At 37.8% G+C, this 11,102-nt stretch overlaps 2 protein-coding genes across 7 annotated transcripts in view; both read right to left on the minus strand.

The window, feature by feature from the left end:
* ildr2 (immunoglobulin-like domain containing receptor 2) overlaps positions 1-704 on the minus strand; it is a 33,318-nt gene extending 32,614 nt beyond the window's left edge. For 3 of the 6 annotated variants that reach the window (XM_017695209.2, XM_017695208.2, XM_017695207.2), the window contains exon 1: positions 548-703. In XM_017695209.2, coding sequence (XP_017550698.1) covers positions 548-593 — 46 coding nt within the window. In that variant the 5' untranslated portion in view covers positions 594-703. Of the gene's footprint in view, positions 1-547 lie in introns of all 6 variants that reach the window. The other 3 variants (XM_017695213.2, XM_017695211.2, XM_017695212.2) reach the window with 3 other exon arrangements.
* Positions 705-1,531: 827 nt separating this feature from the next.
* Positions 1,532-8,561, minus strand: gpa33b (glycoprotein A33 (transmembrane), paralog b). The gene is made up of 7 exons (XM_017695143.2): positions 8,382-8,561; positions 7,073-7,242; positions 6,701-6,917; positions 5,108-5,272; positions 4,883-4,999; positions 4,621-4,744; positions 1,532-4,025 (listed from the first exon to the last, which is right to left on the minus strand). The coding sequence occupies exons 1-7, from the start codon at positions 8,428-8,430 to the stop codon at positions 3,398-3,400; spliced, it is 1,470 nt and encodes a 489-aa protein (XP_017550632.1). The 5' UTR covers positions 8,431-8,561; the 3' UTR covers positions 1,532-3,397.
* Positions 8,562-11,102: the final 2,541 nt, after the last annotated feature.

Genomic DNA, 11,102 nt, shown 5'->3' on the forward strand with positions numbered 1-11,102 from the left:
TGAGCACAACTCAACGAGCTCGTTTCTATTTAAAATTATAGGGTTGTCTGAGGTAACCTTACTTGCTGAGGAAGAGTGGACGTTAGAAAATTAGTAACTTAGTAAATAAGTGACTATAACTCAGACATACAGTTATTTAAGCATGAACCCGTTACTTAAAGTTACTTAGATTTTTAGAGCTGCAAAAGGACAGCAATTGTTTGATTAAGAAGTTGCCTAGAGAAGCTCCTTCAACCACATACAGGGACAGCGCTAAGAAAAACTGAAGAAAAGAGCTCCGTGTTTTACACAGTTATTCCCTGTGAACAAAACTGAACACATTTAGACCTGTTCTTACAAATACACACAATACAAACTAAGAGAAAGGCAGAATGAACGTGCTCCTATGAACAGTTTCATCAGTGAGAATGAGAGGTGAGGAGCTATAGCTGCTCTAAACTCACTGCTAGGTGGCCTAAAAATAAAAGCTGAAGGGGATCAACCTGTTGCTCACCACTTCTAACCCTCCAACACTAAACCTGCTTCTGGAAACAGAGTGAAAACTCACGTGAAAAAAGTATGAAGGGAATCCAGCGGCTCGGCAAAACCCTCATTGTCCGAAGAAAAGCAAATTAACGTGAATTCACTGGTAGCTCATCCACTGTCTTGTCTCGGTCCGTTTCTGCCCTCATTCTCCGTTCACGACCGAGGCAAGCCAGAGCAGCAGACTGGAGCGTACCATCTCTAAACAGGGGCGGACCTAGAGTCCTCGGACATTCCACGCTCGAAGACGTGAATCAAATGATCAAATAAACTGATAGCCAAACAGCACTGACTCGGATTTAAACACTTTGTGGTGATATTCTTTTTGTCTTACAGTGAATTCAGCGCAATAAAAAAGTAGGGTACTGTAACATGGTATTTCCTCCCCCTCCTCCTCCAACTTAGACCCGTCCATCAGAACCCTACTCGGATCTTGTTTGGATTTTTTTTGTTATTCTTTTTTAACCCTGATTTAATCCTCTAACCAGGGCGATACATTTCCTTGTAAAGCTGTTTACTGAATCTTTCCTAATTTGAAAGTTGCTAAACATCCTGTTATTTTGTATCTTCAATGATTCTGTTTCATATAAAAGATTCATTAGATTAAAATAATAGTGTATATGCGAGTTACATGCTCCACAGACAGGGTAGCGCGTGATTTCTGACAGCTCTGGCAGTTCAACAATACAACCATAACAGTAAAGAAACTGGAAGCCAAACGCAGGAACCTCATTAGAAAATGCCTTTGAAGATCATTTATTCTCATATTTGCACTTATTGAAAGCTATGAGGTCAAAAGATGTGGTTGAATAAAATAATTAAAATAATTAAAATACTGGTGTAAATTAGCATCCATTTGCAATTTGGCACCTGTTAAAGTAAACCTATACTCTTAAAAAATGGTTCTTCAAGGGTTCTTTAGTGAAGGGAATGGTTCTATATAGAATCATAAGTTCTGTATAGAATGATTTTATACTTAAATGGTTCTATGCACGGTGAAAAGGTTCTTCAGATTGATGGAGAATGCGTTTATGGTTCTATGCACAACCTTTTGAAAAATGGTTCTAAAAAGCACTAAAAACGGTTCTTCTTTTGTTATAAGCTTGACATCACAACAATAAAAAAACACTTTTTAGCTCTTTAGAGTCCTATACAACAGATACTCCACCAATCAAAGAACCATTTCATCATGCAAAGAACCATCCATCCATCCATCCATCCATTTTCTAAGCCGCTTCTCCGTCAGGTTCGCGGGGGGTGCTGGAACCAATCCCAGCAGTCATTGGGCGGAAGACATGCAAAGAACCATTAAGCGTTAAATGGTTCTATATGGAACAGTAGTGGTTCTAAGTAGTAGTAGTACTGAAGAACCTTTGAAGATCCTTCTATTTAAGATTGTACTCCAATATTAAAAAAAGCTAATTGAACAAAATCTTCAGAGCAACAAAATGACAGCCACAGCACTGAATCATCTACTACAGAGCTTGAAGCATTTAAAACTGAGCCAAAGATCCAGCTTTACAGTCAATGGGAATCAGAAACCACAGCAACCAGCATTTTTCTTTCTTATCATGACGTGTTTCTGAAGGAAACTCAGTGACCTTTATTCATCTAAGTTGTGTACAGTTAAATCTGAATGTAAGAGCACATACAAATTTCACAATTTCATTATTCATCAGTTTCATGTTTGGCAATTAAACTCACATCTGAAAGGAGTGTGTGCAGATTTGGATGCACTAGCTTAATAACTTGAAAAAAGCTCGATTTGCGATTAATTGATCAGCAAAATCATTAATCTATAACAATAATAAGAGTGAATGAATGAAGAATGAAAATAACTACGATGCTAATCATTTGCACACATGGCAGTCCAGAACAGAAGTGGATGTACTTATATTAAATAAACGATGGTTTAAACGAATGATGCAGCTATTCCATGTTACATTCAAAAGACATTACACTACTTTTATTTTATACTACGGACACTAGCCTAAAAATATACAATACAACACTATTTTATTCTTTCCAGTCATCATAATTTCAACACTATAAAGTCAGTAAGCTAAAGTAAATGCCTCCGACCACAGCCTCTGGCTCATGAGACACTTAATGATGTCCTTTTATTGTTTCCCTCTGGGAACGTTTGCATGAATTAGGGAGTGATTCGTGTAAATGATATATAAATGTGGTGCTGGTAGGAATGCACTTGATTTCATGCGCTGATGCTGTTTTATCATCTGTGCTCAAACCTTTGCTTGCTGTCTTGTCATTGAGTTCATACATTGTTAAAGGTTGTCAAACGTCTGCTATTCTGTACACAATTTTGATGAATAAGGGCCAATGTTTTTCTGAGCTAACTGAGTGTTTGTCTGAATGGGACCCACCACTTACTGATTATGTTTTTCCCCACCCACTGGTGCACAGTGATGTAACTGAAAATCAAACATTTTTAGAAGTGGACAAAAGTCACTGTAGATTTTGTCTTTTAAATGATATCATATGATAAATTGTGTTGTGTACTGCAGAGTACAGTACTTGTATTTGAGCTTCTGTATAGCTGAAAGGTGTTACTTGCATGAATCAGTGGGAAAATGAATTGGATCAAAATTAATTTACTGATTGTGGCTTTGATTTGAATTGTTGAGATCCCCTGGCAAATTTTGTAAAATTTACAGCAAAAAAAAAATAATTCCATGTCATCATAAATCATAATGCATAATTTGTTTATATACAGAACAAAATGAACTTCTAGCTTCCTCAGTAAATCAAATGTTTAGATATGGCAACCATAATTAACCATTATTGTCTCCACTTTCTGTGGTCACTGAGACTGCTGCAATAATCACAATCCCCAAATCAATCAAAATCCTGATGGTTATCCTCGATGACGATTTTTGTGGTCATCATAGTCATCATGGCGGTCATCGTAACGATCTCTGTGGTCATCATAACGACCCTGTCGGTCATCGTAATGACCTCTGCGGTCATCATAATGATCTTGGTGTTCATTATGATGATGATATCTACGGTCTTCATAGCGGTCCTGGCGGTCGTCATAACGATCTCTACGGTCATCATAGCGATCATCATAACGATCCCTGCGATCATCATAGCGATACTGATGGTCATCAAAACGATCCCTACGGTCATTATAGCGATCATCATAGCGATCTCTGTTATCCTGGCGGGCGTCATAATGATCTCTGCGGTCATCATAGCGATCTTGCCGATCACCATAGTGCCCTCTGTGATCCTCATCCCTCTCACGACGTTCATCTTCTCGGCAGTCAGCAGTTCTTTCCTGATCATCACCAACGTTAAAGCGGCGATTCGAATTCCGATCACTGTCTTCAGAGCCGCGCAAGTTAGAGGTTTTTTCAGCCTTCAGCTCATTCTTCTCTCTCTGGTCAATGCCTCCTTCGATGCTAGCCCTCCTCAGATCCAAAGGGTCTTCTTCTTTTTCATCTTTCTCCGATGTGTCATGGTATTCTATCACTGGAGGCCTAAATAAATAGAAAAGAACATTCATACTTTCAAGACTCTTGAAATGTACACAATATGTCTAAAAGCATCCAGACAGCCCTTCTAATCCATGAACTGAGCTATTTTAAGGTGCAGTAGTCTAACTGCTGATTCAGATGTTCAGTTTCATGCACTACTGATTTGATCTCCATAGAAAAGCATTGCCAAGAGATTGGGATGGTGCACATGAGCCTAAGGTCACCTTGCCGAAGCATTGGCTAAAAGTGTATAAAGCTCCCAGCACTTGGTTAGTGAGCTGTGGAACTGGGTTCTCTGCAGTAATACAGCTCCATCCACTACCTTTAAGGTGAGTTGGAGTAGTGTTTACAACCCAGAACAAATCATCCAACATCAGTATCTGACCTCAGCAATGTTCTTGCAGCTAAGACCATTCAAATCTTCACAACAATGTTCCAACATCTAGTGTTCTCAGACAACAAGAAGCTGTTACTGCAGCAAAGGAGGAACAAACAGAAGAAACGTTTGATGAGCATGTGTCTACTAAATTTTGGACATATAGTGTTAGTGTAAGTTATGGGTTTCCATGTGTAAGAGGTCTTTGTGGGGGATGCCTACCCCATTGCAAACTCCTCTGGCTTCTCCTTTTTTCTGCAGCAGCAATAAATGATCAGCACAAGAACTGCAATTCCTGCAATGCACCCTCCAATGATGCCTGCTGTAGCGCCAATTTTCATGGTAGCTGCAGAGACCGAGAATGAATTTGTATGAGAGGATGATGATGGATGTGGTCAGGCTAAGTAAAGACACTCTTCTCCATGTAAAAATGAAACTCTGATTGATCTGGACACTACTGCAAAGGTGAAAAATGAATACTCACAAGGCATGACTGCCAAAGTGAGGTTGCAGGTGGCAGAGCGGATCTTATTGGTCGCTGTGCATATGTAGTAACCTGATGTGTCGCTAGACACGTTGAACAGAGAAAGGACTCCATCTTCTGTTGGAGACAGTTGAGCAAATTAACATCCTTCAGTTGTAGAATAGATCACAGTTGTGCTGAATAAAAAGGAGGCAATACATAAAAGACCCAAGAACACCCACGTACTCTCAGTGGTTTTAGGTGGAAAAGATCGCAGGACATTTCTGACATCGTAGCTCTGCCACTGATAAGTGGGAACTGGGGAGCCCTCATCAGAGGCGCAGGTCAGGCTAAGGTTATACCCATACTCTGCAGTGCCTTGAATCCTACACACTGGAGCTGATGGTGCAACTGTTAAACACAAGCAGAGAACACTGTACTACATTAGGTATTACAGGTGTAAAAGCATGATTTTTGGAATGTCTGAATCATTCATTATCAATTATAATAATATTCAAGAGTATTCAAGTATGCAGTCCTTTCTTGCCAAAATGAATTCTCAGGCTATTTTCATACATAAAAACTTTGGTGGACTGTTGTCATCATCTACATACTCCAACATTATACTTCACTGTATAATTTAAAGAAAATAAAAGGTGAAAAAAGTTAGAATCTACTGTAATCGTGTTAATTATTGTTAAACACTTAGAAAGTGTTTAAAGTTTCTGTCTGCTCTTTGTTTTGTTCACAGATACATTGTATTTTATTGCATTGGCATTTTTTCTACCTGAAGAGCAATAGTTGAAGGAGAATTCACCTGATTTTTCATTATTTCCACAAAATTAAACTGAAATGTAAAAGTCATTCAGAGTGGTTTGATATCAAATAGTCCATTCTAGAGAAACTTTCCCAGTCAGAATTGTTCACAGTGGTGGTAATAGGACCCAGACATCTAAGACATTTAATGCCTCTAAAAGCTCCCACTAACAGAAAGATGAACATGAAATGCTTACAGATATGTTGCCTGATATCCGAGACATTATTTTACAGTCATTTTGAGATAGGTTTTTTCGTGTACAATGTAATTTTTAAAATCCTGAGTGTTTCTGAAGCTAATGAAATGTCTATTATGCTGTAGTAGAGATTGTGACCTCTGGTTCCTATCATCACCATTGGAAAGAATTCTGAATCCTACAGTGCATCGTTTCACATCCAACCACTCTGAAGAACTTTGTTTCCATCTGAAACATTGAATTATGTAGACATACTGATAAATATTTAACACTCGGTTCTTCAAGGGTTCTTTAGTAAAGAAAATGGTTCTATATAGAACTATGAACACTCAAAGAATTATTAAAAGGTCCTCTGCATCATTAAAGTGTTCTTCAGAATGATGGGGAATGTGCTGTAGATGGTTCTATGCAGAACCTTTTTGAAAGGGGTTATATATAGCACCATATGGTTCTATCGTTATGATGTCAAGCCCGTAACAATAGAGGAACGCATACTGAAGAAACATATAAAACACATTTTCCATCCGTCTGAAGAACCCTTTAATGATGTAAAGAACCCTTGAAGTGTAAGGCAACTAGCACTGGCTAATACCATGTTGGGTTGTTGCTCAGTATGTAACTGTGTAAATAGTTCTTCCAGTGACATTTGCATATTCAGTGTATTCAGAGATTATTGTGCATCTATTTGTAGCTGAATCACTTGGAGGTCAGGAGTGTTCGCTCCACACTTCACAGATGATGCAATAATAAAAGCTTAAACCAGACACTGATACAACTGTGAGCAGCTACGCTGACATTACTTTAGGCGTGTTGAATGTATTCTCACCCAGGACCACAAGTAAAGTTGTGGCTGAAGTTTGTCCCATGTCATCGCCAGGAATCTGAACTCGACATTTGATGCGTCTGCTCTCTCGCATAGTGACTTGTTTCAGTATTAGTTGTGAGATTCTTGCATCTACATCACTTGTAATCTCGGCTTTGCCCTCATACATTTGATTAATGTCTACATGGCCATCATCGGAGTAAAAGGTCCCGAAAGAAATCTATAGGAGAAAGGGAAGAAATGCAGTTTTGGTATTTGCAAGGAACATTTTCTGGTATGCAACAAAAAGGAGGAAAGCCTTCAAAATAGGAGAAATTGTTTTTCACTGCATGCTTTGTGGACCAGTAAGAACCATCACAGTGTTGTCTCACTTACCCCTTCATCATCGAACGATTCATCAGGTTCGGCAGTCCATGTGATGACAATAAGACGATTCACTTGGTTTTTAGGTTGAAAATGACACATGATGTTCACCTCCTCGCCTCTCATAACTTCATATGTGGGCTGTGAAATAGTAACATCCAAGGCAAAGGAAGAAGAAACCACTACAGAGAGAACAAACCGCACAGCAGGCATTTTTACAGTGTTCATATTCAAAAGTCCACACAATGCAGTACGTTTGGGTCTTCTTAAAAAATGTCAAATAACAGACAAATAACTACAGATCTACAAGCCTGGAATTGATCAGACAGGATAAATACTAATATTTCTTATTAGTTTCCTCTCCTCATAATATGTAGAACATCCCACTAGTACCCAGCGCACAAAATGGAAAGTTCACACTTTCAAACTTAGTGGGGAATTCCACTACACCATACAATTAACTCACAGAATGTTCTTACATGAAATGGAGACGTAGTTTTATGATAGTTTTGCGATAAATCATATTTTTTTATAATTTATTTTAGAAAGAGACATCATTCTTTACATTGCATTAGTTGCTTTGTAGTGTAAATAAAAGAGCTACATTTGTACCGTAGACATCACAACCCCTGGTTTCTATTATTGTAAAGAGTTCAAAGTATCCATTATTGTAAAGAGTTGCCAAGTTTCTCTACAAGGCACCATTTCACCTTAAACCACTCGGACCTCTCTTACATCTTAACTATTGACATTTTGAGCATTTCCCATTTAACTCCTAATAAATACTAAGTTGGACATGAGCTAAATTGTTCCTTTAAATCTCTTGAAAAAAACAGCTTTGTATTTATCCATTATTCATTATTTAATTCATCCTTGTTACATTGAAACTGTAAAGTTTATTCATTATTTACTTATTATTTCATTAAAATCAATTCTATGAAACTCTTAAAGTAAATTGGCGGATTGGCCTATTCCGCCACTTCCTCTCTTTACTAGATAACCCACTCGAAAACATGTAGCATGGTTAGAAAAACATTAGAATGAACAGTGTAGATACAAAACTGATATTAATAGATGATTTTATGTATCATAATTATTAAGCCTTTGACTCAACACACATATACTGTGCACTAAAGCTGAACTAATAAACAAATCCTGAAAGAACCATCAGAAGAAGAACTAATATCGTTTATATCATGAGATAATTACGGTGACACTCACTCCTATTAACATTTTTTAATAAAATCACAACATCTATGTACAATATACACAAAAGACCTGACAATTTTGATAATAATGCAAATTCTATATATAAAGTTACCTGAAAGCAGAACTCCAATTGCACAAATTCTCCGTTTCCACTTGTCCATTCTTCTTTGTCTGATTGTTCTAATCCACGGCAGTTATAGTCAGTCTTCTAACTGAATAAATAAGCTCGACAGTTTGGTTTCTGCACACTTCCTTATGACTACTCAGCCTATATGTGTGCCAATTAAACCAGCTCCATCTGTGCACTACACACCTGCCACACCTTTTCACCCTTTGGACTTTCAGTAAACACACCCTCAAAATGTGAGACGAGCACACAACTACAAATCCACAGAAGTGATGTCACATTTCCTATTTTCTGACTTACAGATGAGATACAGATGTCTGCTTTGAAATGAGTCATAGTAAAAACACATGAACATCAAAAAACACATAAATATGATTAACATAAAACAACACTTTCCACCCTTGTGGTCGTATCAGCTGCTATTTTCATCAGATAGGTAGATTCTTGTAAGTCGCATTTTGGGTGAATATTTCTTACTTGTTATGTATTCTTCCAGATATTCAAAGACAGACATGAGCAGTTTTAGCAGTATGAGCAGTACACTTAAAAAAGAAGGATCTTTAAGGGTTCTATAGTAAAGGCATTGGTTCTATTTAGAACTATACATTCTATCCAGAGCCATTTCATGTTCTTCGTATGGTGAAAAAGTTCATCAGGTTGATGGAGAATGTGTTGTATATGGTTATACACAGAACTTTTTGAACATGGTTCTCTACAGCACCAAATAAAGTTTTTCCATTGTTATGATGTCAAGCCTGTAACAACAGAAGAACGTTTTTGGTGCTATTTAGAACTATTCTCCATCAATCTGAAAAATTATTTTACCATGCTAAGAACCATTTAAGCATGAAATGGTTGTTTATAGAACTCACTGTGCTAAATAGTCTTTACTTAAGTCTTGAAGAATCATCTTTTTAAGTGTGTAGAAATACAATCCTGCATGCAATACTTGTTTACTGCAACCTGTTTATCCCCCTATGACCTACTGAACTGTCAAATATCATACAAGACCTTTTCTAGCCAGCAGATGGCAGTGTAACCTTAGCATCAAAACCTGTGGCTTGTTCAAGATTGTTAAAGAACCCAAATCATGGACAATCATATTAGCTTTAAAAACATTTGATGTAGTATGTAAGCAACAGCCTGATTAAAGAGATAAAGAGAGATTGGAAGACATGTAGAGTATAAATGGTTGTAGGTTTTTTGGTGCATAAACCAACACAAATATCATGGACTACCAGGAAAAAAAGAACAATAAAATACAAGAAATGTATGGGATGTGAGATGTGTGTTTAGATCATGAGATATAGAAGTTAAAGCAGCACTATGTGATTTTTTTTATTATTATTATTCAAAGTGCTGATGAGTCAAGCAAAAAACAAACATGGCAAAATATATTGTGCATGTGCGATGCTGGAAGTCACTCTCTAAGGCCTGAAATAATCATTCATAGATATTGGGTCAGATTTCATGGGAGTTTTTCAGACAACATCATACAACAATCACACATTCAAAAAGAAGGTCTGGCTCAATGTTTAGGTATCAAATGCACAATCAACAGTGTACTAATGAAGGTACAATGACAACAGTAGATAATTCACTTACATCCTCAGAAGTTGTTTTGACTGAGTTCTCATTGAATATTCTTTCAACATGCTTGCAGATTCAGATTCATGCTTAGTGGGTCCGAAGCATGACTCAAATTACAAAATAATCTGCAAAATGTAATTGCGTGCAGGTACGCATTTCCACCACAGATGTCTCCAAATCCCCAAAGCTTACATAGTGCAGCTTTAAGTTCTGATTTGTGGCTGTGCCTGCATTTAGTTGTGGTCTGAACGGCACAGTTCTCTCAAGAGAACCTTTTTGAATAATTACAAAAAACTGTCCTCTATAAAGAATCCCTTCAGACGGATTGTTGTAGCGGTTCCTAATACAAAGCTGCTAATTTACAACGCGTATCAGGTAATTGACCATAGGAGTGAGTTGAACAAAGTGAGGGCATATCTTGTTGGACATTTCTGTTCCAGTAAATCCATATTAAAGGACATGCAAAGCCACACCCATTGCTAATAGGTGTATAAAATCAAGCTCATAGCCATGCAATCTCCATAAACAAACACAGAAATACAAGTTGAGAAGACCTCAATGGCTTTAAATGCACTATGATAGGTCACCTTCGGACAGTTTGTGAAATTTCTGCTCTGCTAGATCTGCCTTGGTCAACTGTAAGCGCTAAAAACAGCTCAGTCATGAAGCAGTTGTCTATTCAAATTCACAGAGTGGGCCACTGAATGCTTTAGCATGTACAAATCACCTATCCTCTGTTGCATCAGCCACTACAGACCTCTAAACTGCATCTGGGAGCAACATTAACACAAGAATTGTGCATGGGGATCTTCATGAAATGGAGCATGCCACCACTGGACTCTGGAGCATGTGTTTTCTGATATGAGATATGAGTCATGCTGGCACTCTGATGGACCAACCTGAGTTTGGAGGATGCCAGCAGAATGACACCTATTGAAGTCCATAGTGCCAGTAAAATTTGGTGGAGGAGGGATAATTATCTGGGACTGCTTTTCAGTGTTTTGGCCCGTCCCCTTAGCTCCAATGAAGGGTCATGTTAATATTACAGCATACAAAGACATTTTAGACAATTATACACTTCCAATTTTGTGTCAACAGTGTGGGGAAGCCACTTTT

The sequence above is a fragment of the Pygocentrus nattereri genome, chromosome 6, assembly GCF_015220715.1.
Source record: "Pygocentrus nattereri isolate fPygNat1 chromosome 6, fPygNat1.pri, whole genome shotgun sequence".
NCBI classification, from domain to species: Eukaryota; Metazoa; Chordata; class Actinopteri; order Characiformes; family Serrasalmidae; genus Pygocentrus; species Pygocentrus nattereri.

Excerpts from the sequence above, each read along its gene's own strand:
- gpa33b (XM_017695143.2), bottom strand. The coding sequence starts at position 8,430 with ATGGACAAGTGGAAACGGAGAATTTGTGCAATTGGAGTTCTGCTTTCA. Across the intron at positions 4,745-4,882 it reads CACTTTGGCAGTCATGCCTT|CTACCATGAAAATTGGCGCT; the intron begins GTGAGTATTCAT and ends CGGTCTCTGCAG. Across the intron at positions 4,026-4,620 it reads CCAGAGGAGTTTGCAATGGG|GCCTCCAGTGATAGAATACC; the intron begins GTAGGCATCCCC and ends CTATTTATTTAG.